Source organism: Cricetulus griseus, chromosome 4, assembly GCF_003668045.3.
Source record: "Cricetulus griseus strain 17A/GY chromosome 4, alternate assembly CriGri-PICRH-1.0, whole genome shotgun sequence".
Classification (NCBI taxonomy): Eukaryota; Metazoa; Chordata; class Mammalia; order Rodentia; family Cricetidae; genus Cricetulus; species Cricetulus griseus.
In genome coordinates this window covers 177,734,868-177,758,612 of record NC_048597.1, presented here as the reverse complement: position 1 = coordinate 177,758,612, position 23,745 = coordinate 177,734,868, and the positions used below count along the sequence as shown (strand labels likewise).

General features: G+C 44.1%; 2 protein-coding genes across 3 annotated transcripts in view; one reads left to right on the top strand and one right to left on the bottom strand.

Moving 5' to 3' along the window:
- Window positions 1-5,726: 5,726 nt before the first annotated feature.
- On the bottom strand, window positions 5,727-16,167 carry Ciao2a (cytosolic iron-sulfur assembly component 2A). The gene is made up of 5 exons (XM_027411305.2): window positions 15,856-16,167; window positions 12,364-12,528; window positions 11,464-11,513; window positions 8,832-8,877; window positions 5,727-6,380 (listed from the first exon to the last, which is right to left on the bottom strand). The coding sequence occupies exons 1-5, from the start codon at window positions 15,977-15,979 to the stop codon at window positions 6,283-6,285; spliced, it is 483 nt and encodes a 160-aa protein (XP_027267106.1). The 5' UTR covers window positions 15,980-16,167; the 3' UTR covers window positions 5,727-6,282.
- Window positions 16,168-16,263: 96 nt separating this feature from the next.
- The window catches only part of Snx1 (sorting nexin 1), a 37,974-nt gene continuing 30,492 nt past the window's right edge, over window positions 16,264-23,745 (top strand). The window contains exon 1 of one of the 2 annotated variants that reach the window (XM_027411304.2): window positions 16,264-16,384. In XM_027411304.2, coding sequence (XP_027267105.1) covers window positions 16,370-16,384 — 15 coding nt within the window. In that variant the 5' untranslated portion in view covers window positions 16,264-16,369. Of the gene's footprint in view, window positions 16,385-18,113; window positions 18,367-23,745 lie in introns of those variants that run through there. The other variant, XM_027411303.2, reaches the window with a different exon arrangement.

The following is a 23,745-nucleotide window of genomic DNA, read 5'->3' as shown; positions in this document are numbered from 1 at the left end:
GAGGCCAGCCTGGTCTCCAGAGCAAGTGCCAGGATAGGTGCCAAACCTACACAGAGAAACCCTGTCTCGAAAAACCAAAATATAAATAAATAAATAAAAATAAGTAAATAAAACAGGCTCTTTAAATGTAGCACAGGCTGGTCTAAAGGATCCTACTGTCTCAGTTTCTCAAGCAAATGTGCAACCACCATTGGAATTTTTCCCACAGTGCTGGGGACTGAACCAAGGCCTCATTTTTACGAGGCAAGTGCTCAACCACAGCCATAGACTCTCAGCTGCCCTAAAATGTTTCCTAACCCATTCTGTTTCAAAGAAATTTCTCTGCCAGAGATTGCACGGAATCGTATGAGGTAGTGAGCATGTAGGGCTTCTCTGCAGTGGTCCTCCCTGAAGGGATGGGGTAGGACCCTCTGACAAGGATCTTACTGTCAGACAAGGTAGAACAGAGTGGCTTTATGCTCCACTCCAAAGCAGGAAGGGGGGCTGTTCTCAGACCTGTCCTGGTGAAGAAAACTTCTGATTTCTATGACTCCAGGGGAGAGAAAGACAGAGGCACAGGACACAGGAGGGTAGAAGGACAGACAAACGTTGCTTTTAAGGCTTTGTCTTAATTAATTACTTTTGGGGCTAAGGCAGGGTCTCACTCACTCCTTAGCCCAGGTTGGCCTTGAACGCCTGCTTTAGTCTCCAGCACACTGGGATTATATGCATGAGCCGTCATATCTGACCTCAGTTTCCTTAGTTGACAGTACTCAGCCATTTGAGGGATTGTTTCCTGAGCCCCAACATCACATGGCCCAGAAACCCTTTCAGACGATGGCTGTCCTATCTTCTAGAGCAGTGGTTCTCAAGCTTCCTAATGCTGCCAGCCTTTAATGCAGTCCTCATGTTGTAGTGATCCCAACCATAAAATTATTTTGGCTGCTACTTCATAACTGTAATTTTGCTACTGTTATGAATCATAATGTAAATATCTGTGTTTTCTGCTGGTCTTAGGTGACCCCTGGGATACGGGTCATTCAATCCCCCAAAGGGGTCATGACCCACTGCTCTTGAGCTGCCATGTGGGTGCTGGGAATTGACCCTGGGTCCTCTGGAAGAACAGTCAATGCTCTTAAGCTCTGAGCCATCTCTCCAGCCCCGACCATGGTAACTCTTATAAAGGAAAACATTTAATTGGGGTGGCTCACTTACAGTTTAGAGGTTCAGTCCATTATCGTCATGGTGGGACATGGTGGTGTGCAGACAGATGTGCTGGAGAAGGAGCTGAGAGTCCTACATCTTGCAGGCAGCAGGAAGTTGACTGAGACACTGAGTGAAGCTTAAGCAAAAGAGACCTCAAAGCCCGCCTCCACAGTGACACACTTCCTCCAACAAGGCCACACCTCCCAATAGCGCCCCTCCCTTTGGGGGCCATTTTCTTTCAAACCACCACAGGTATTTACAGTGACGATTGAAAAACAGGAGCATGTGCTGAGTTTAGCAGCACACTCTGGAAGTCACAAGCTTTGTAGGATGCTGGGGCAGAAGTATCTCTTGAGTACAATTTGAGGCCAACCTGGGCAATACAGTGAGACCTCATCCCAAAATAAATACATAATAAAAATAAGTCATAGCCTAATAAAACATTAGAAGCATTTCTTAAAAGAAAAAAAAAAAGTCAAAGGGTTGGAGAGGTGGCTCTCAGCAGTTAAGAGCACTTACTACACTTGCAGGGGACCCAGGTTCGGTTCCCAGCACCCACATGGCTGTTTATAATGGTCCATAACTCCAGCTCCAGGGACCCTCTTCTGGCCTCTGTGTGTATCAGGTATGTACACAGTACATATACACACATATAGGCAAGAAACTCATATATGTATATATATATATATATATATATATATATATATAGCAAATCTCCAAAAAAAAATTTTGGTGTCAAAAAAATCAAGAATACTTCACCATTTACTTATGCTAGGTAACATATCTCTGTTTGGTTGTCTTTTGGGGGACCATGTCTCATAGCCCAGGCCAAGCTTAAACTCCCTCTGTAGCTAAGGCTGACCCTCAACTCTGGATTCTCCTGCCTCTACCTCCTGAGAGTGGGTTACAAGCACGCACACTATTCCTGGTCCTAGTAACATACTTTGCAGGAACTGGAAGAGAAAGAGAAGCCAACGGAAATGTACAGCAAAACAATAAGGAAGAAACCTCAGCGTTTCCACAAAGCTAATGTTTCAATGGTCTCAAGAGGAAGGAAGGACACAGGCCAGCTGTGCTGAGACAGCATCTCAACGGAAGCCAGGAGGGTTTTAAGGAAATGTCTACAACCCATGTGCTATACAGGAATCAGTTGTAGTTAGGATCTTTCCCATTTCCCATCCCCCACTATCCTGAAGCTCTGTTTGGAGAGCATTGATCTTCTGGCCATGGGCGATTTCAAACACACATGACTTTTGTCTGATAGGCTTTCCGGAATGATTTGTGTGTTTCTGTTTGGTAGTGCTTCTGGGGACTTACACATGCTAGGACGCGCTCTATCACTGAGCCACTTCCTAAGCTCCTTCCAGCCATTTTTATTTTTTAAAACATGTATTTATTAATTATTCATAGCGTTTTGTCTGCATGAATGCCTGCAGGCCAGAAAAGGGCACCAGATCTCATTACAGATGGTTTTGAGCCACCATGTGGTTCCTGAGAATGGAACTCAGTATCTCTGGGAGAGATACTGAGCCAGTGGTGCTCTTAACCTCTGAGGCATCTCTCCAGCCCCTCATTTTTATTTCTTATAACTTTTTTTTTTTTTTTGATTTTTCAAGACCGAGTTTTTCTGTGTAACAGCCCTAGCTGTCCTGGAACTCACTCTGCAGACCAGGTTGGCCTGGAACTCACAGAGATCCACCTGCCTCTGCCTCTGCCTCTGCCTCCAGAGTGCTGGGATTAAAGGTGTGTGCCAACACCGCCCAGCATAGGAATCTGTTCTTGCCTTCCACCATGTTGGGCCGTAGGATTGAACCTGGCTGTCAGCCTTGACAATAGCAACCCTTACCAGTTGAGCTATCCAGCCCAACCACCTGTCACTTTTAATTCTACAACCTCATTTCATCAAAGTAACCAACCAGTCACATCTCATACTTGAAACTATGAACCTGGCATTAAGTCTCTTTCTTCAGCCTTGAACCTATAGTGAGGAAAGGGGTGGCTCCTTTTCCCTCTCTTACTTCTCATTCTCCCATTAGTCGTTCTCCAGTGCCTTGGGAGCCCTGTGAGGGGCTGCTGAACACATGGACGTTCTTCCTCTGTCTATTGGCTTCGTGTTCTCCGAGCTTGAAGGTGCTTTCTCTTACCCTGAGTTCCTGATAGTAACAGAGGCCTCTCCTCCCTGACTGCTCACTTGCTGTCCTTCACTCAATCCCTGGGCACCAGATAGCACATGTGTAAACCCTTTCTGCTGAGGTTTCCTTGGTCTTGCTGCTGATAGCCTGTTGGACAAATCAATTATGACCCCATAGTAAAACTCATGAGAAATACTCAAGTACAGCTTTGCCTTCAAAGAAGTTAGTCTTGAGGCCAGAGAGATGACTCAGTAGCTAAGAGCACTTGTTGCCCTTGCAGGACCTGGGTTCAATTCCCACCACTCACATGGCAGCTCACAACCATCTATAACTCCTATTTCAAGGGATCTGATGCCCTCTTCTGACACTAGGCACACACGTGGTACACAGACATACATGTAGGCAAAACAAACATACACTTAAAAATATTGTTTAAAAAGTAGTTCTAAAATTTCAAGGCAGGAGTTGCCCCCCAGCCTCTGGTCCTGTCCCACTTTGTCTCTTAGGCTGCCACAGGCACTGATGTCCCAAGTCTTTCACCTGCAGACAGCACACCTCCAAACTCTGAGTTATCTCCTTAAAATTCCCCTCAACAGAGCACCAAGTGTCACATTCCAGCCTTCTGCCAAAATGGGGGCTGGCACCTGGCACCAAATTTCAGTGAAATAAATAGTAACATGTAGTCCCTTGCATAGCCCTTCCAGTTCAGAATTTCTCAAGTGGCTTATCTGGATTGTTCTAGCTCAGGGCCTCTTATGGGGCTCTTATCCACTTGCCACAGTGACTGAGGATGGAAGATGGTTTCCACAGTGGTTCACTCAGGTTGCAAATTGGTGCATGGTGATTGTAGGAGGCCTTGGGGCAGCCTCTGCCTGTGAAAATCCCCACTGGGATGCTAGAATGTTCTCAGCCTATGGCGGTCAGATCCCGGCGGAGTGAACAATCTGAAAAACCAAGGCAAAAGCAGCAATACACTCACAAATCCCACTTCCCTCTACCATTTCCTTTTTTTTCTTATTTTATTTTCTAAGATTTATTTATTTATTATGTATATGGTGTTCTGCCTGCATGTATGCCTGCAGGCCAGAAGAGGGCATCAAATCTCATTACAGATGATTGTGAGCCACCATGTGGTAGCTGTGAATTGAACTCAGAACCTCTGGAAGAGCAGCCATCTTTTCAGTCACCCTCTGCCATTTCTAATTGGGTCTGCCCACCAGCTCTGACTCAGTATGGAAGAAACTGTACAGAAGCACAGATGCCAGGTAGTCAGGAACACTAGAGGCTGTTGCAAAATGCTTATCATGCCCTTTTAACACTTCAAATGAATACTATTCTCCCATAACAAGCTGAACCAAGTATCAAGAAAGAGCAGAACAAGCATTTAGATTGATTCAGTAAAAACAAAACAAAAACCTTTAGGGCAACTACTTCATTGTGTTAGACCCCCGGGAAACTCAGGTATCCGGGGTCCCAGGCCATGACTGCAGTCACCCCAATCACCAGGCAGATTCGAGAGCTTGCTGCAAACTGCATGAGGCTTTAACGAGCTAACCCCATGTTAGCTTTTGTCCACCCACCATGGCGGCTGGCTACAAAAGACAGTTTGAACCGGCTGCTGAGAGATCTTGTAGGGCAGTGTAAGGGGAGTGTCTAGGGGTACACACAGGCTCACGATTGGTGTGCCTCCAGGCTTGGAGGGCTTGCCCTGTGTTGATTGGTCAACTGGTTGTTATGGCCCATAGGCCCTCCCAGGGTGGTTGCTATGCTCTGTGTGTCATTGCATAGCACCACCAGCTAACTTCTGATTGGTTCCTTGTCACGAGGCAGGCACCTAACCTCTAGTGACTAAGACAAGTTCATAACGAGCACGTGTTACTGTCATGGCTGCCGAAATGGGGGGCTGGTCCCTTCAATTGTACTTCCTTTTGGAGGGGGGTTGAACCCAGGTACTTGGCTTTGCAAAGCACAACACATTCACCGTGCTATATCCCAACTCTTCTTTGGGAGACTTCTTTAAAATTGTGTAAGCATGGGGTTAGAGGTCCTGGGTTCTGCACCCACATGGCAGCTAACAACTGTCTGTAACTCCAGTCCCAGGGGACTTGATCCCTTCTTCTGGACTCCTTAGACACCAGGCAAGCATGTGGTGCACACATATACATGCAGGTAAAGCAATCATACACATAAAATAAAAAATTTCAAATTGTGTAAAAATTGACCCTTTCCACATTATGTTCCTTGGCTCTAAGTGGGTCCAGGTTTCCCCACAAAGGAAGGCAGGTGTGTCACCTTAAGGATTACTATTCATCTTTAGACTTCACTCAACATAATAATCAGTGAACGCAGCTTTGGAGATGTCTGTTAAAAGTTCATGTTGACATTAGAATTTACAATTCAGTAGAAATCTAAGGTGATCCATTACAAGAATCATCTGTCGTATTTATTTAGAATGATGATTTAAATCATACATTTGGGCACAGTAGATATTTGACATGAAAAGCAGTTGTATCAGAATGGTCATCAGAAAAATAGTAACATCTTACACATAATAACTAGAAAATATTTTTCTGTCTGATCACTTGGATTAGAAATCCTGAGAATGTTACTCTCTGAACAATTAGGTTCTACCTCATCACTGAAGCCTGCACAGAAAGAATCCTTTAAAAAAGCTGGGCAGTGGTAGCACACGCCTTTAATCCCAGCACTCAGGAGGCAGAGGCTGGCGGATCTCTGTGAGTTCCAGGACAGCCTGGTCTACAGAGTGAGTTCCAGGACAGCCATAGCTGTTACACAGAGAAACCCTGTCTTGAAAAACAAAACAAAACAATAACAACAAAAAAAACTTAAAAAAAAATGCTCTGAGGTACAAATCACCTACATATTCAACATGTGTCCTCTACATTTTACAAAGATTTAAACAGATCAAACGATTGATTAAAAGTCATTGGCTCTTAAGACGGTCTCAGTCAGGCTCAAGGACGCACTGTTCCACAATTTCCCGTAGGTTGGGGTTCTCCATTGCAGCTGCCACTCGCTCTTTGTCATTTATCTGCTTGTTGACTGCAAAACACGTGGACAAAGTTAACAGAACTGTGTCAACAGAGAGACCAGACAGCATTTGTATTAACATCTTGCCAAAACAAAGAATTTAACTCCTTGAGACTTACAACTAATTATTGAGAACTTTTACTAATTACTCATCATTCAGTTTAAGATTTTTTTCTTTTGTGTGTGCACACACACAGGTGTGAGCACTGCTTGAAAGTGCCTATGGAGGCCAGAATAGGGCCACTGCATCTCCTGGGGCTGAAGCTCTAAGTGGGTGTGAGCTGCCTGGTGTGATACTAAAAACTGAACTCCAGTCCTCTGGAAGAGCAACAAGTGGTCTTAACCACTGAGCCAGCTCTCTAGCCCTACCTGCTGCTATGTCTAAGGTCTGGAAAGCAGTCTCAAAAGGAAAACATTCTCTACTGCCCTACTACTCCGTAACCAACTGCTATTCTCATTTCTTTCTTAGTATCATCAATACACATATTTCTATACAGTTATATTCAGAGTGAAATTCTAAACTTTTGTTTTCCCCACTTAAGCCTGTTTTTTAAACCACAGTACTGTTTACATGGCAAAAATTGTAAGTGTTTTGGTCAGACATGGTGGTGCCTACCTTTACCCAGCACTCAGGGGGCAGAGGCAGGAGGATCTTTGTGAGCTTGAGGCCAGCTTGGTCTCCATAGTAAGACCAAGTCTCATAGATTGATAGGTAGGTAGGTAGGTAGGTAGGTAGGTAGGTAGGTAGATAAAATGGGCTGGGGATGTAGCTCAATGATATAGTACTTGACTAGCCCTAGGTTCCCCAGCACTACAAAGAGTAAATAATTAAAATAAATAGAGGACTAAAGAGATGGCTTTAGAGATTTAAGAGCACTGGCTGACATGGTGGCTCACAACCATCTGCAATGAGATCTGTGCCCTCTCTGACCTGCAGGCCTACATGTTGGCATAACACTGTATACATAATAAATAAATAAATCTTAAAAAAAAAGAGCACTGGCTGCTTTTCCAGACAACCTGGCTTTGATTCCCAGAACCCACATGGCAGCTACAACTCCAGTTCCAGGGAGTCTGATGCCCCTTCTGGCCTCCGAAGGCACTGAAGGCATGCAATCGGGTGCACAGACATGCATGCAGGCAAAACATCCACATGAATAAAATAAAAATAAATAGAGAGCTACAACCCCTGAGTTTGTAGGGTTTGGTGCATTTATTCCACAGGGAACTGCAAAACTAGGACATGGTTTTCACTGATCTCCTGACAGTACCTAACAGGCTTCCAGGACTGTCCTGGTGGGCTGTCCCTCTGAAGTATTCTCTTTGCATCTCTCTTCTAGTATAAATTTTGATGTGTCTCTCCCCAGCCCTGTATGAACCTTTTGGGCTCATGATCTACCACCTCACTCTTACCCATCACCACTCTCTTCTCCTTTCTGCTCTTCTTTACACTATCAATCTAGTGATGAAAGCTAAACAAACATTTTTATTATTTACTTATTTACTTGAGACAGAGTCTTACCATGTAGTCCTGACTGGCCTGGCACTCACTATGTAAACCAGGCTGGCTTCAAACTCAAATCAGCCTGCCTCTACCTCCTGAGTACTGGGACTGGAGGCGTGAGCCACCATACCTGGCAAAAACAAGCAATTCCAATGTTCTTCTCTTTTTTGGGGGGTGAGGGTGGGGATGGGGTTCGAAGCAGGGTTTCTCTGTCGCTTTGGAGGCTGTCCTGGAACTAGCTCTTGTAGACCAGGCTGGTCTCAAACTGCCTGGCTCTAAAGCTCTTCTCTTTATTTGTTCTTGTCATTTGTTAAAATTCTGTTTCCCAGCTGGGCAGTGTTAGCGCACGCCTTTAATCCCAGCACTTGGGAGGCAGAGGCAGGTGAATCTCCGTGAGTTCGAGACCAGACTGGTCTACAAGAGCTAGTTCCAGGACAGTCTCCAAAGCCACAGGAAATCCTGTCTCGAAAAACAAACAAACAAACAAAAATTGTTTCCCATGTACCACATAACTAATTAGGAAACATTTTGTCTTTTGCTGTTTTCAAATCCCACCTCTACAGTTTTCAAATGACTATTGGTTCACTTCTCTCTGCAGATTAGGGGTCCTCCATAGACAGTCAGCCCCTACTCCCATCCTAGCACATTAACTCTGACAGCCCCAGCCCTGAGATTCCCTTATGAGACTCCCGGTTTCAACTTCCACACACAGCTCAGGGACTGTCAGAACAGAACCAAACCTTCAGAGCTCAAGGTCTCTAGCTGCATATGTTTACAGATATGTTTGGTAGAAAATGACTTTCTTTGAATGTCTTTGCTTCCCCACCTGTGAAAATCATAACTCATGGTATTCCCTCTTTTTGCAGGCACCCCAATAGATAATTGGCTAACAGAAAACCTAGTACCCAAGACAAAAGCACTAGCTGCAGCTGTTTGCAAAGACATTTGGCGTCACTTACTGTCTTCTTCTGTTGAGTGAGTTCCTTCAGAAATGTAGATTTCCAACTGGAAAGAGACAGAAGCAAAACATCAGAACATTCCAAGAGCTCAGGATGAGGGGTGTGTAGGGAGACCCAGAGATCTAGGGATGAGAGCCCAAACCCTCTTTCTAGTATGAGACCCAAACAGGATGGAGCTGACAGTAGTATTTCCATCAACTGGCCTACAGGGGGCGTGCCTACAGATTTCTGTCTGAATACAGTTTTGTACAAAGAGATCTTACATGATCTTTGCCCAAACCTCATTCTCTTCCCAAATCTGTATCTAATTCACCGTCTGTCCCACCTCCCAGGGATGCCATATCAACAACCTAGTGCAATCTCTTCCTTCCTCCTTTCTACACTCACACTCTTACATTTTTTTCTCTTATGCACATTTTATATGCACACACACAGTCACTGTTTTACAAAAATGAGACAAATATGTAGGTTTTCTGCATCCTCCTTTCCTTCTATTAGCTTGCTGAATTTATTTCCAACTGTAATACCAGTAAAGCCATCTCATCTTGACTTGCTGGCCCCACAAATTAGTGACTCCTAAGCACAAGAGCTTTTGATACAACCACAAAACTGCTGCAAATCCTGTGGCTGAGGCAAGCCTGTGCAGAGTGCCCAGATGCACAGAATCACCAGAGAGACCAACGCTTTTTGAGTGGAAAACACTCAGAACTATTACAGTTAACAGGGACCTTCTCATGAGTTAGAGACCATCTCATTCAGTCTCTTTTAAAAACACAAAACATGGGCTGGCAAAACGGCTCAGTATGTAGAAGTGCTTGCCATGCATGCCCGATGACCTGAATTCAATACCTGGGAGCCACATGGAGGGAAAGAAACTCCCTGAAAGTTATCCTCTGACCTCCACACATGTGCCATGGAACACATGTATCCTCACTCACACAAACACACAAGTAGAAAGACCACCGTCCAGATTCCCCCAGTGGCACAGAACACTTACTGAACCCATGAGTATCACTCTCCATTCCTTCACTTTGGTTAAAAATTACACATGACTCATTATTCTGAAATAGCCATAGCCTGGATGTAGTGGCAGATGCCTTTAATCCCGGCACTTGAGAGACAGCAGCAGGTGGATCTCTGTGAGTTTGAAGCCAGCCTGGTCTGCATAGTGAGTTCCAGGACAGCTAGAGATACATAGTGACAAACAGAGATGAAGAGTCAAGCAATACCTCCTTATTCCGGAGGCAATTGGCATCAATAATACTAAAACTATCACTTCTTGATGTCAGGTAATAGCAGCATGTTTATTCTGTTTTCTTGCCAAAAATAAATAGCAATCTAATCATGAAACATCTGAAAACTCAATGTGAGAGACAATCTATGAAATGTCTGCTCTGTACTCTGTGTCAAGATCACCGAGTGTGCTGATGGTGCTTAGCATCTAGCACTTGGGAAGCTGCCAAAATGGACTCTAGCTAACAAGAATGTGTGATGGGAGGGGAGGGGTAGTAATGGAAGGGTATACTGCCATAAATCATATTAGTGGACAACTGGGGAAACTATATATATATATATATATATATATATATTGAGAGAGAGAGAGAGAGAGTTTTGTTTTGTTTTGTTTTTGAGACAGGGTTTCTCTGTATCTTTGGAGACTGTCCTGGCACTCTGTAGACCAGGTTGGCCTTGAATTCACAGAGATCTGCCTGCCTCTGCTTCCCAAGTGCTGGGATTAAAGACGTGTGCCACCACTGCCCGGCCAATTATACTTTTTTTAAAGATTTATTTATTTTATTTCATGTGTATGACTGTTTTACCTACATGTGTGTGTGTGTTCAGCATGGCCATTGGAGTCAGAAGAACCACCAGAGTTACACATGGCTGTGAGCCACCATGTAGGTGCTGGGCATTGAACCTAGGTGATCTAGAAAAGGAATCAGTACTCTTAACCACTGAACCATCTCTCCAGTGCCCCAAAACAATATTTTTAACTTAACAAGAGGGAACAATTCAAATGTCTTACAACTGATAAGTAAAATAAAACAAGGTGTCTCTCTACAGTGGAATATTATATAGTACAGAAGAATGAAACACCTATACAAGTTAAAACATAAACACCAAAAACATACTAAGTCAAAAAATCCACGTCATTAAACTTCATTAAAATGAAATGCCCCAAGGCAAATCATGGAGACAGGAAATGGTTGTTCCAGTACAGAGGAGGGGATGGCATAAGAGTAGTAGTTACTGCTAGTAACTCTAGGCTGACTGACCAGCTTCCTTGCTTGCTTCCTTCCTTCATTTCCATTTTTGATATAGGCTAGCTCCCATCTCAACCTCCCAAGTGGTGGCATTACACTTATCTATAACCGCACTTGCCTGGGTACAGGATTTCTTTTACAGGCGATGCAAATGTTCTAAAAGTGACTCTGACCGACACAGTTGCAGAGCTCTGTAGGAGTTACCAGAAACCACTAAACTGTCCACTTCATGTGGCTTCCATGATGTGTGGATTATATATTAACAAGTGTCATAAAAGACAATCTGAAGTAGGGTCATGGTTCAGCAGCAGGACACTGGCCTAGATCATGTGAGGCTCTGGGTTTAAGATAATAACAAGCTTTCTTACCTTGTGTTTAAACGGCAGACACCGCTGAAGTTTTACTCTTAAGCACAATCCTGTGACGGGGGGAAAAAACTTCCATTATCTCTTTATCTTGCTCTCTTTTTTTTTTTTCTGTTGTTGTTGATTTTGTTTTTGTTTGTTTGAGACAGGATTTCTCTGTGTAACAGCCCTGGCTGTCCTGGAACTTGCTCTGTGGACCAGGCTGGCCTCAAACTCAGAGATCCACCTCTGCCTCCAGAGTGCTGGGATTAATGGTGTGTGCCACCACCACCAGGCCTCTTTAACTCTTCCTGCTGGTCTAGAAAAAGCACAAAGTGCCGGGCGTTGGTGGCGCACGCCTTTAATCCCAGCACTCGGGAGGCAGAGGCAGGAGGATCTCTGTGAGTTCAAGACCAGCCTGGTCTACAAGAGCTAGTTCCAGGACAGCCTCCAAAGCTACACAGAGAAAAACCCTGTCTCGAACCCCCCCCCCCAAAAAAAAAGAAAATCAAAAATAAAACGTTTCTTAAAAATACAATAATTAGTTGGCTGGGAGGTAGTGGTGCATACCTTTAATCCCAGCAAAAGCAGGTGAATCTGAGTTCAAGGCCAGCCTGAGAAACCCTGTCCCAAAAAACAAACAAACAAACAAACAAACAAACAAACAAAACCCACAGTACATATTTAATATATATATTAAATTTAAAAAAAGAATTCATACATGGTGGGCATAGTTGATACACACCTTTAATCCCAGCTCTTGGAAAGCAGAAACAGGCAGATCCCTGAGTTTGAGGCCAGCCTGGTCTATAAATACAAATCAAGTTCCAAGACAGCCAAGGCTTCAGTGAGACCCTGACACAAACACACACACACACACACACACACACACACACACACACACACACACACACAAACCCTTACCAATAAGAGTTGCCAAAGAGCAATGAGGTACTGTTGGTGTGAACTTGATAATAACCAAATAGTCTTCTTCATTTATTTCCTGAACCTCCACACAACTCTCCGTTACCACTTCCAGTTCTTCTAAAGTATTAGGCTTTTCTGGGTCCCGGATAGTTCGGATCAAATCTAAAGGCATCAGAGACGAGGTATTAAATTAGAGTATCCTAAGTGAGAGCTAGTCTTCTCATCTCAACCGAAGCACTGACTACTTTTTCAAGATTTACTCTGATTTTATGTTATGTTTTGCCTCTATATATGTATGTACATTATGTGCACACAGTGCCCACAGAAGCCAGAAAGGGCCTCAGATCCATGGACAATGGTGAGCTGTAATGTGGGTGCTGGAAAGTGCACCCAGGTCCTCTTCGAGAACAGAGTGCTCTAACCACTGGGCCATCTCTCCAGCCCCTACCACCCCACCCTAACTCTCTTTTAAACAAACATTTCAGCAACTCCCAATTTCCCAACAGACATGTCCCCTACTTTTGAAAAAACTATTTTCTTGGATTATTATTAGCCCATATCCAGTTTCTTAATTCAAAACCATAAGGGACTATGAATGGGAAAATGTCAAGGGCCCGCCAGGGGGATTCTGGCTGAAGAGAAGGTGGGATTAAGCCTTTAGGTGGTTGACATTTAAATTGGAGGACAGAACCACCAGGCATTCCTCAGCTTGGAACCCAGCGTAAGGAAAGAGTGGAACAGAAGGGTGGAGCCCAACCAGCAGGATCTTTCACAGCCAGCCACAGTGAACAGGGATTCCTCAAGATTTAGAACAAGGAAGTGGGAAAGACAGTGCTGCACTGTCAGCTGCAAATTTGCTCACACCAGCTACAAGACCCAGAACCAGAGAGCACAGCTAAAGACAGCCACTGAAAAGTTAGGCCTAAAATCAGCTCGATACAACAGGGACAGAGATGGGACACTCAACGACGTTATCTCAGAGGACTGGCGGGGCAACTTGTTACATCTGGAAGACAAGCACAGAGAGAAAAAGGAGATGACTCAGTTCAAGTATTTGGGAGAATAGTATTAAGATAAAAAATGGGTCATGGGCCGGGTGGTGATGGCACACACCTTTAATCCCAGCACTCGGGAGGCAGAGACTGGTGGATCTCTGTGAGTTCAAGGACAGCCTGATCTACAAAGCTATAGAGAAATCCTGTCTCAAAAAAGAAAGAAAAAAAAAAGCATGAAGGATAGCGCTTGCAGCCAAGCCTGAAGCCTTATGTGGAGGCTAGAATCCTGACAAACAGGGAAATTTGAGTATGTTTTTTAGGTCAAAGGGAAGAATGAACAAAGGAGATGGGAACTATGAAGGGGGGCTGGTAAAAGGAAGCAGAAGGGACAGATATTGAAGAAGAGAAAGAATTGCTAGACCCTGCACTCTTGTCTGCCATCTCACCGAGAGGCTACAGGAAAGTTAATTAATTAAAGAGAATGCTAATAAGGACAAAGTGAGGGCAGAGGAGGGAAGCAGGATTTTTTTTTCTAATATTTTCTTTTACTTTATGTTAGTTGATGTTTTGCCTGCATGTATGTCTGTGTGAGGGTGTCAGATTACATGGAACTGGAGTTACAGACAGTTGTGAGCTGCCATGTGGGTGCTGGGAATTGAACACCAGTCCTCCAGAAGAGGAGCCAGTGCTCTTAACCACAGCCCCAGGAAGCAGGATTTTAGTTGAGATGGGCTTGATGCTTTCAGGCGCCTGGGGTCTGTTTTATTACACATACCTCCCCAGTGACCATAGGAACAGCTGGTAAATAAATCAAACTTTCTTTTCTCCAGGCTATCATCTGTCTTTACCAATAAGACAGAAAATGAATTTGAAAATACAGACAGGAAAGAGGATAAAAATTGCCTTCACTGAGAAAGTTATTATGAGATTTGGGAAGGGTTTTTCCTTCTCCTATCCTAGGCTTCTCTATGTAAGCTTAATTTGTAAAAAGCTGTACTAAGATCTTTGAACACTTCTAAATCCTGAGATTAAATCTTATCCCCTCATTAAACATCTCTCTAGCTTTCTAGTGCGTTGAGAAGTTTGGTTTCTTTAAAAAGAAGGGGAGGGGTGCACGCCTTTGATCCCAGCACTCAGGAGGCAGAGGCTGGCGGATCTGAGTTTGAGGCCAGACTAGTATACAGAGTGAGTACCAGGGCAGGCTTCAAAGCTACAGAGAAACCCTGTCTCAAAAAGCCAAAAAAAAAAAAAAAGAAAAAAAGAAAAAAAAGAAAGAAAAACCTTCATTATTCAATTCCAATCTATTATCTAAAGCAACAGCCAGCCACACCTCCACCTGCAAACACTGGTATGTCCTACTTAAACTTATGACCTTCAACTGTATACTATATATTTGCATATGTAGGTTTCAGTTTCATTCACTATGAGGACTGGAATCTTCTTTCTTGCAGTTACAGTCTCCAGATGCTACAGATAGAAGTATGGCAAGACAGGAATGTTTTCTGGAGATAGCACACCCATAATTATCTTCTGCCTGGGGTTGTCAGCCTTACCTCTACAAAGACAGAAGTCAACCTGATTAGCTCCCGGGCTCTTTCTGTTCTTGGAATCATTCTTCCTGGCCTATAATCCTTACCCTAATTGTATTTGTAGGACCAGATCTTAATGCTACATCTAGGCTAGAGGTGGAGCACATCTAACTTGCATGAGACCCTGAATTTTCTCCCAGACCCAGAAAAAGAATCCTACAAGTTGTCGAGAAGGGGGCAGAAGGGGCTGGGGTGGGCGGGTCAAGGACCAAGGTGGAGAGAACATGGCGCTACATTTGGAATCACGAGTTTGGTTTTCTCTGTTCCTTAATGACAATGTGACCTCCAGGTACTTGCAAAACCACTGCTCCCCCTGCCTTATCTGTACAACGAAGACAGTCCCTCAAAGTGGAGAGTTCTGAGAGAATACGTACACACATAAATATCTTGACTGTGTAAGAGAATTGCAAATTTGAAGCCTCACTCTGAGATGTCTATTTCAACCTCTTCACTTCCTACTAACTCTGTCAAAGAAGAGTGTGGCTGTGACCTTGGGCCAGTCCCCAACTCAGCCAGTACCCAACAGTGGCCTCAGCAATGGCGGGAGGAGCGCGTGTTCGTTACTAACGAAGTAGTGCAATCAGGTCAGCTTTGCGCCCTGACCATTGTAAACTTAATTCTGCCCACACGTCTTGACATGGTGCCTAGAGCAGTGGGCAGACCAGAGGGATGAAACGTTTATGAGTTCCAGACTCAATTTCGCACCAGGTTTAAGAATAGCCCGGGTCCTAAAATAATCGAAATTAGTGCGTGACTTGGGACCCGGAAGAACACACTTCCTTCTAGGTCTGGCAAAACCCCAAGTGTCCACTACTCCGGCCCAAAGGTGAGGCCCTCCTCCACCCTCTCTCCTGTGCCGTCTCTCCAAATAACGCCAAACGCTGCTCTGGGTAAAGTTAAATTACCATAAACCTCTAGCGCTTTCTCTTCCATGATCCGGGGCTGCCGGGCAGCTCCCTGCTCAGAAAAGCCTGAGAGCCATAGCACCCTGCTCAGCGTCCAGGAGAGCAGCCCGGACACTCGCTCCATCCTCACGTTCCGCCATCCCTGGCGACTGTCCCAACCAAGCCACCGTCTTTCTGCAGCCGTCCTCGGGAGCTATGAACTTCCTGGTCTTCAAATAAACCAAGACATGTGTAAAGGTTTAGGGGACCAGACAACAGGCGGGACAAAACAGTAACGCGAAGGACCTAGGGAAATAAACTGCAAAGACTACATGTCCCAGCATGCTTAGTTCGGTTACGACGAGACGGGAAAAACCACGCTTGCGGTCCGTTAAGCGCGTTGCATGATGGGATGTCTGGGTTTTCTGAGCGGAGGCGAACTGCATTCTGTGACTTGTAGTCTCATCCAGAGGGGCATGTAACGGACTGTTAAGCGTCACCAAGTGCCCCATTCAGCTCCTAGGAAGAATTGAAGATGAATCCTGAAGAGGTAGGGAAAAGGAGATCAAAGTTGCTACTGCTGGATGAAGTCCTAGAACGGAGACTCCGCACAGCTATTTCCTAGAGAAAGCTGCTTCCAATCAAATCTTTCTTACTACCTGATCAGGCCGGAAGTGGATTTCCTTTGCGGTGAAAGAGAATATTTGGGGAAACCCGTGATAGTTAGGCGTGACGGAGGGGCGGGGAATACTTGGTTTTCTTGTCTGCTAGAGACTTAATCCAGCTCAACTTCCCTCCATGGGGAATATTTATACCACCCACCCACTACCTCACAGCAGGAGAACCTTCTCTGTGTTCACTGTGTGTAGTGATGATACTAGAGACCACCATTCTTTAAAAAAAGAAAGAAAAAAAAAAGCATCTCTTAAGCTTCCTTCCGTTCATGGCTGTGATGGGTGCCAGTCACCGGGTCAGTCTCAAGTATTTATCAAACACTTAATTTTCAGGAATAAAGGTTACAAGCCAAGACACTCTCCCAACCGTCAAGCAGCTTACAGTCTGTGAAAGAATCCACTCCTGATGTGGAGTTTGCAGTTAAAAACAACCAACTTTGCCAGGCATGGTGGCTTGCGCCTGTAATTCCAACACTTGGGAGACCGAGGGAGGAGTATTGCCATGAGTTTGTGGCCAACTTTGGTTACAGTATTTCAGGCCTGCCTAAGTGAGACCTTGTTTCAACCGGAAAAGCAAACCACCTTTGTGATATTAGTGACAAGTTTCATCCCTTTGAAAAGAAAGGATCATCATTCAGAATTATCCCATGATAACATAACCTATGTTATCTTTAAACTCTGGTTGACTTGGACTCAACCAAGCTATGATTAGTTCCCAGGAAATTTTGGTCCAGTCGCAACAATATCCTTGTCATCTCTTCCATTTCACTCCATAGTCATCAAAAGAATAACCTCAAATTCCTTTTTAAATTATGTTAATTATGTGCATTAGCACTTTGCCTGCATGCATGTTTATACGAGGGTATCAGATCTTGGAGTTATATACCGTTAGGAGCTGCCATGTGGGTGCTGGGATTTGAACCCTGGTCCTCTGTAAGAACAGTCAGTGCTCTTAACCGCTGAGCCGTCCCTCCAGCCCCCAAACCCTTAATTTCTTAACGATCGAGTTTAATGCACTAAGATCTCCCCTTTGTGTGAAGCCTGACTTCTCCCAAAAGAATCGATAACCTCTTTTATTTTTTTCACACTGTAACACCGAGTTGTATTTAAATTGTTGATTTACAAGACTGCCTCCCTCGTTAAACTGTAAGCACTTAGTGAGCCAGGAGCTTTTTATGTTTGTATTTGAAACGCACAGTAAGGTGCCAAGCTCACAGTGAATTCTCAGTATATATTGAATGAATTAATGTCCAAAGAATAAATTAGCGAAAACTTCCTGCAGTCTTTTCAGACCTCAATCAAAAATATTTATTGAATCTCTGTGAGAGCACTGTGCTTGGCGTGAGCAGGTGGCATGCAGAGGTTTTCAAACATTTTTAGTCACAGACTTTTTTATTACAACAAAACCTTAGAAGCGTGACAGATAAAGCTATGCAGGGCACAAAGGCCTGGAGGAACTCGGTAGCCTCTAGCTCCTCCTCTGCCCGTTCGGCCCGCCCGAGTGCGGCGTTGTGGCTCTGGGCTCGGATTGGCTGGGTAACAGCCCAGGCCCCGCCCCAAGGGCCTGCCCCCCAAAGCCCCGCCCCTCTGGTCCCTCGGGGTCCGTAACGGCCCTCGCGCACCTCTCACAGCTGGAGCGCTTTGCTCGCAGCACTGTCTATAAAGTTGTTGTTGCTGCTTCCGCCACCGGTGGAGGAAGATGGCGTCGGGCGGTGGTGGCTGTAGCGCTTCGGAGCGACTCCCTCCGCCTTTCCCTGGCATGGATCCGGAGTCCGAAGGGGCTGCCGGGGGGTCAGAACCCGAGGCTGGGGACAGCGACACCGAGGGGGAGGATATTTTCACTGGCGCTGCGGCAGCTGTGAGTTCCCACCCTTGGGGCAACAGACAGGAAAGCTCCCCTCAAAATAGAAGAGAAGCTTATCAAGGGTTCGAGAGCTCTGAGGATTGTGGGCCTGGTGAGAAGTCCTCGTCCGGTGTCAGCGGTGAATGACTCCAGGGCCCTAAGGGAGAAACAAGTCCTAGAGCCGGGCTGCCCAAGCCGGAGAGGGAAGAGAGGATGAGGGGTGTGGTGGCTTCCCCGCGGATCCTTAATAGCCAAGAGCAACGTAGGCCGCCCTCTGGCCCTGTGGTGTGGTTACTTCATGGATCCACCTGGCAGTTCTGCTGGTTTTGTCCTAGGCAGACTGACTTTAATATGACAGTAAGAGAAGGGGGTGCCTACCATCAGTTCCTCGGCCTTATTGCTCCAAAAGTGGAAACCTGATCTAGGGTAGTCTAGGATCATGATCCGCCCACTGAACCTCTTGACCAGCACTTCCTGGTCATTACCAAAAGCCCGTTCTAGATCCTAGTTTATGAAAGTTAGGTTGTGACCCCTTTGATCTCTCGAAGAATCGAGCCAAAATCAGGTTGAGAAAAGACTGCCAGATAAATTACTGCACGGACCAGAAAGCTTTGTTTCTGGTAAAAGGATACGTTAAAGTGCTTGGGAACAGATCCGTACATCTGAAAGGGGAAAATGTCTCCCATAATAAATATCCAGGTTTCAAAATGAGAGCTAGCTGCTGGCAAAGCAAAACCCCCTAGTCTTATATATGTGGAATGTCATGAGTTAACAGTATCAGGAGAGCTGTTTTGGGCTATTTTATGAGAACACTGACTCATACCACTTGGTACAGTTAGTTCCAGCTTATAAACGAACGTCTTTGGTACTGAGTCTATGGATTTATCATTCTGTCTTGGTTTTTGTTTCTCCTCAGAGTGGCTAAACAGTACCTGACTGAGTTAAACAATCTTAAATTCTGTATACAGCATGTGTCAGAAAACTTTGAGGTGCTCTTTATGTCAGAAAAAGTTTAGATTTTGGAGGCATTTCTTCCATAACCATAGTAGAATTTTACTACTACTGTGGAGAAACTGAGGGCCTTAGTCCCAGCTCATGAAGTGCTCTGTGGTGCTAATATAACAACAAACTAATGATGTCCATTACTCTGAAAAAGAATAACTTGCTGCTAATGTAGTCTTTTTTTTCTCTTTTAAGTATCTTCATATAGCTAATCTCTCATAAATCGTGGAGAACAGCTACTGTTAGTAACCACTGGGATGGTGGATGAAATACCTGAAAACTAAAACTGGTACTGAAAAGCTATTTCCTAGAGTTCTCAAGTGAAGTTCAGAAGGCTGTGATTTTATTGAGCTCATCCAGTAGTTAACTGATGGAGGCATGATACCTCTTTTTCTTTTCTTTTTTTCCCCCTTTTTTCTCTGTGTAGCCCTGGCTGTCCTGGAACTAGCTCTGTAGACCAGGCTGGCCTCAAACTCACAGAGATCTGCCTGCCTCTACCTACCAAGTGCTGGGATTAAAGGCTTGAGCCATCACTGCTACACTATAAATTATGTTTTAATAAATGCTTTAGATGTAAGCCAAAGGATATTGAGGATTGCAGCACTTCTGCACACTTATAGTTAAGGGAAAACACTGAAAAATAAATTAAGTTGTACTTATTGGCGCTGTCCTATAATCTCACCTACTCTGAAGCTGAGGCAGGGGACTCTCACAAATTCAAGGTCAGCCTGTGTACAGAGAAGATAAAAAGGCTTTGAAGTCTGATGTTAATCTGTACTTCTTGCTATTTTAACTCTGGTTTTTATTTGTTATTATTTGAGACAGGTTCTCATATAGCCAAGGCTGGCTTGAACTTCCAATCAACCCTTCTGCCTCCACCTCTGAATGGTATGATAGGCACGCTCCACCCAGCTCAGTGTTGCTAGTTTAACTTTGGACAAAGTATGCTGTAAATTACATTTCTTCAATTTCTAACAAAAAGGAGAAAGTATGTATCTGGGTATGGTGAAATCGCAACACTTGGGAGACTGAGGCAGGAGTATCAAGAGGCCACCTTGGACCTTATGGGACATTGTCTCTAGAGACTAAATAAATAGGGACCTGAGGAATGAACAGGGTAAGAGGGATGTAGTAGAGTCACACACAAACATGCACACTCACACAGGAGGGTGTCAACAGGAGGGTGAGTATTTACTACTATTTTGATGAGGGTTAAGTTAGGATGTGCAATACTGGGAGCAGTTGTTTCTACACAAGAAATATTTAAAGAACCTTAGCTGTTTTAGAGAGCTTGGGCTATATTAGTTGATGACCATTTGAATCAAAACTCCTACAAAACTAATAATAAATTAGAAAAGTTAACCTTAAGTTAATCTGTGTGTGTGTGTGTGTGTGTGTGTGTGTGTGTGTGTGTGTGTGTGTGTGTATGAGAGAGAGCGAGAGAGAGAGAGAGAGAGAGAGAGAGAGAGAGAGAGAGAGACACATGAGGCTTGAACCCGGGGTCTGAAGCATTCTACTTAAGCATTCTACCATTTAGCTATACCCCCAGCCCAAGTTAATCTTCCTATTGTGATTTGTTAACATTTTAGAGGCATTAAATATTGGGAAGCTAAAGCATGTAACATTTGAAACTAATTCATGGCATGCATGTCATTTTCTGGACAGCTGCAGTTGTTAATCATCCCATCTGCTCTCTCCTACAGCCAGAAGCCATGTCACTACGGTAATAAAAATGTGATTTGTAATCAAAAGATAGGCCCATGAGGTACATCTCAAAATATATAAGCCATTCATTTGAGTAGGAGAGCATGAAATCAAAATAATCATGAAAACAAATCTGAAGTCATTAATATAATGTCTGAAACAGTATCCAAATATTTGATGTGGACTTGAATCAGGATAATGATTTAGTTGACGCTTCCTTCTAGAATAGCATTTCTGTCTCAGTAAAACCAGGGACTGTATCAGAGCCGTTGGCATTTCTAAGTTCTTCACATTGTGTTCAAAGATGTAAAATGGCGTGTGGGTTTTTATGCCTCACATGACTTACTGTAAGTACAGGGCTTCAGAGAAGCAGATCCCTTTGTCCTCCCAAGTCCTACCTGCTCATATCTTCAGTAGCATGCCAGGACCATAATAGATTTCTCTTCCAAATAAGGGGAGAACTATGGTGGCTTTTCTTATGCTGACAGGAAGGAAGAAAATATAGAGAAATGAAATCATTGGCTCTGATTTTGGCCAAAGCTGGAAACTTTATTTTGTAATATGTCAAGCCAATTAGGAATTTTTTTTCTCATTACTCTCTTCTGTGAACTAAACCCTTTCGATTAGAGAAAGGTATGATAAAATAACATGGGATAAAGAAGCGATTCAAGGGACTAGAAAAATCATACGTTGAATAATTTGTCTTTGATTAGTCTAACATTACTTACAGAGCCATGTGAAAATTACTTACATGCCTGTAGTCCCAGATCTTGGGAGGCTGAGGCAAGAAGGTCACAAGTTCAAGGCCAGACTATGCTACATAGCAAATCCTACCCCCCCCCCCAGCAGATCCTATCTTAAACAAAACAGTGAGACTTATTTATAGATACCTTCTGGTATTTAAGATTAGCAAGAGAGCTGGGCGTTGGTGGCTCAAACCTTTAATTCCAGCACTCAGGGGGCAAAGGCAGGCGGATCTCTGTGAGTTCGAGGCCAGCCTGGTCTACGGAGTGAGTGCCAGGATAGGCTCCAAAGCTACACAAAGAAACCCTGTCTCAGGGAAAAAAAAAAGATTAGCAAGAGAATTACCTTTGTTGGTGTTTAAAAGCCTTAGATAGTAGACCAGAAAGATAAAGGTACTTGCTGACAACCCTGACAACCTGGCTTTGATCCTTGGACCCAGGAGGATATTGACTCCTGAAAGTTGTCCTCTGACTTCCTCCACATATGTGATACAATGCATGCTTGTGTATGTGTGCACACTCGCACAACACACACACACACACACACACTCGAACACACACAAGAATGTAATTTAATGTTTTTTGTTTGTTTGTTTGTTTGTTTTTCCTAGACAGGGTTTCACTGTGGCTTTGGAGCCTATCCTGGCACTCGCTCTGGAGACCAGGCTGGCCTCGAACTCACAATGATCCGCCTGCCTCTGCCTCCCGAGTGCTGGGATTAAAGGCGTGTGCCACCAACGCCCAGCATAATTTAATGTTTTTAATTAAAAAAAAAAACCTCTTGGATAGCAGTGGCTCCTGATTGACAGAATTAACATTTAAACAGGAAAGGACATGGATTTCTTAGAATCCAGCCCTAAATCTGTGATTAGTACAACATGAATCCTGGGGTGGGGGTATATGTTTAATGAAGATTGTAGTAAAAGCTAATAAAGTTTTTCATATTTTTAATTTGGGTTAAGTATATTCACTTAGCTGCAAAACAAATCTTCATGTTTTCTTTTTTTGGTTTTTCGAGACAGGATTTCTCTGTATTGCTTTGGAGGCTGTCCTGGAACTCGCTCTGTAAACCAGGCTGGTCTCACAGAGATCTGCCTGTCTCTGCCTCCCAAGTGCTGGGATAAAAATTCTGTAGCCATCCAACAATACGCACTCCCCTTTTCATTTCTAGCCTCGTGTCTGTGAGCATTATTCTAACTATGTGTAAGACTTGTTTCTGTTGAGGCAAGGTCTCACTGTATTACTCAGGCTAGTCTCAAACTTGTAGGCTCATCTTACCAGGTTGATCTTCTGCTTCAGCCTCCCCAGTAACAGGGACTACAGTCATGCATGACTGTGACTAGCCAAGTTTCATGAACTTGGTGGCTATTTTTTTTTTTGAGGCAAGGTCCTATATAGTAGCCCAAACTGACCTCTTGTTCTGTAGCTGAAGATGGATCTTGAACTTCTGATCCTCCTGCCTCCACTTCTGAATTTGACTATTGTAGATACCTCATATAATCCTAGAAGTTTGGTTTGCTTTCTTGTTTTTGTGACAGGGTCTTTGAAGTCCAGGGTGCCTCAGTCTCACATCTGCCTACTGTGGTCTCCTGAGCTCTGGGATTAGAGGCATGCATCAATGAGATCAATAGTATGTGCCATTTTGTGCAGGCTTTTTTTGCTAAATATAATATCCTCAGGGTTTACCCATGTTGTCACATGTATGGAGACTTCATCTTAAGGGTGAATAATATTCCATCCTCTATCTTCTCTTTCCATCCATTCATATGCCATTAGATACTTGGGTTGCATTTTGGCTATTAGGAAATGTGCTTCTGAACAAGAGTGTGCAAACATAAAGTTCCTCTTTTAGTTCCTTTAGATCTAGTCCTAGTAGTGGGATTGCTGGATCATATGGCAACTCTATTTTTAATTTTTTTTAAGAACCTCTGTACTTATACCATGT

Excerpts from the sequence above, each read along its gene's own strand:
- Ciao2a (XM_027411305.2), bottom strand. The coding sequence starts at position 15,979 with ATGGAGCGAGTGTCCGGGCTGCTCTCCTGGACGCTGAGCAGGGTGCTA. Across the intron at positions 8,878-11,463 it reads GTCTGCCGTTTAAACACAAG|TTGGAAATCTACATTTCTGA; the intron begins GTAAGAAAGCTT and ends GTCTCTTTCCAG. Across the intron at positions 6,381-8,831 it reads TCACTCAACAGAAGAAGACA|TCAACAAGCAGATAAATGAC; the intron begins GTAAGTGACGCC and ends CGTGTTTTGCAG.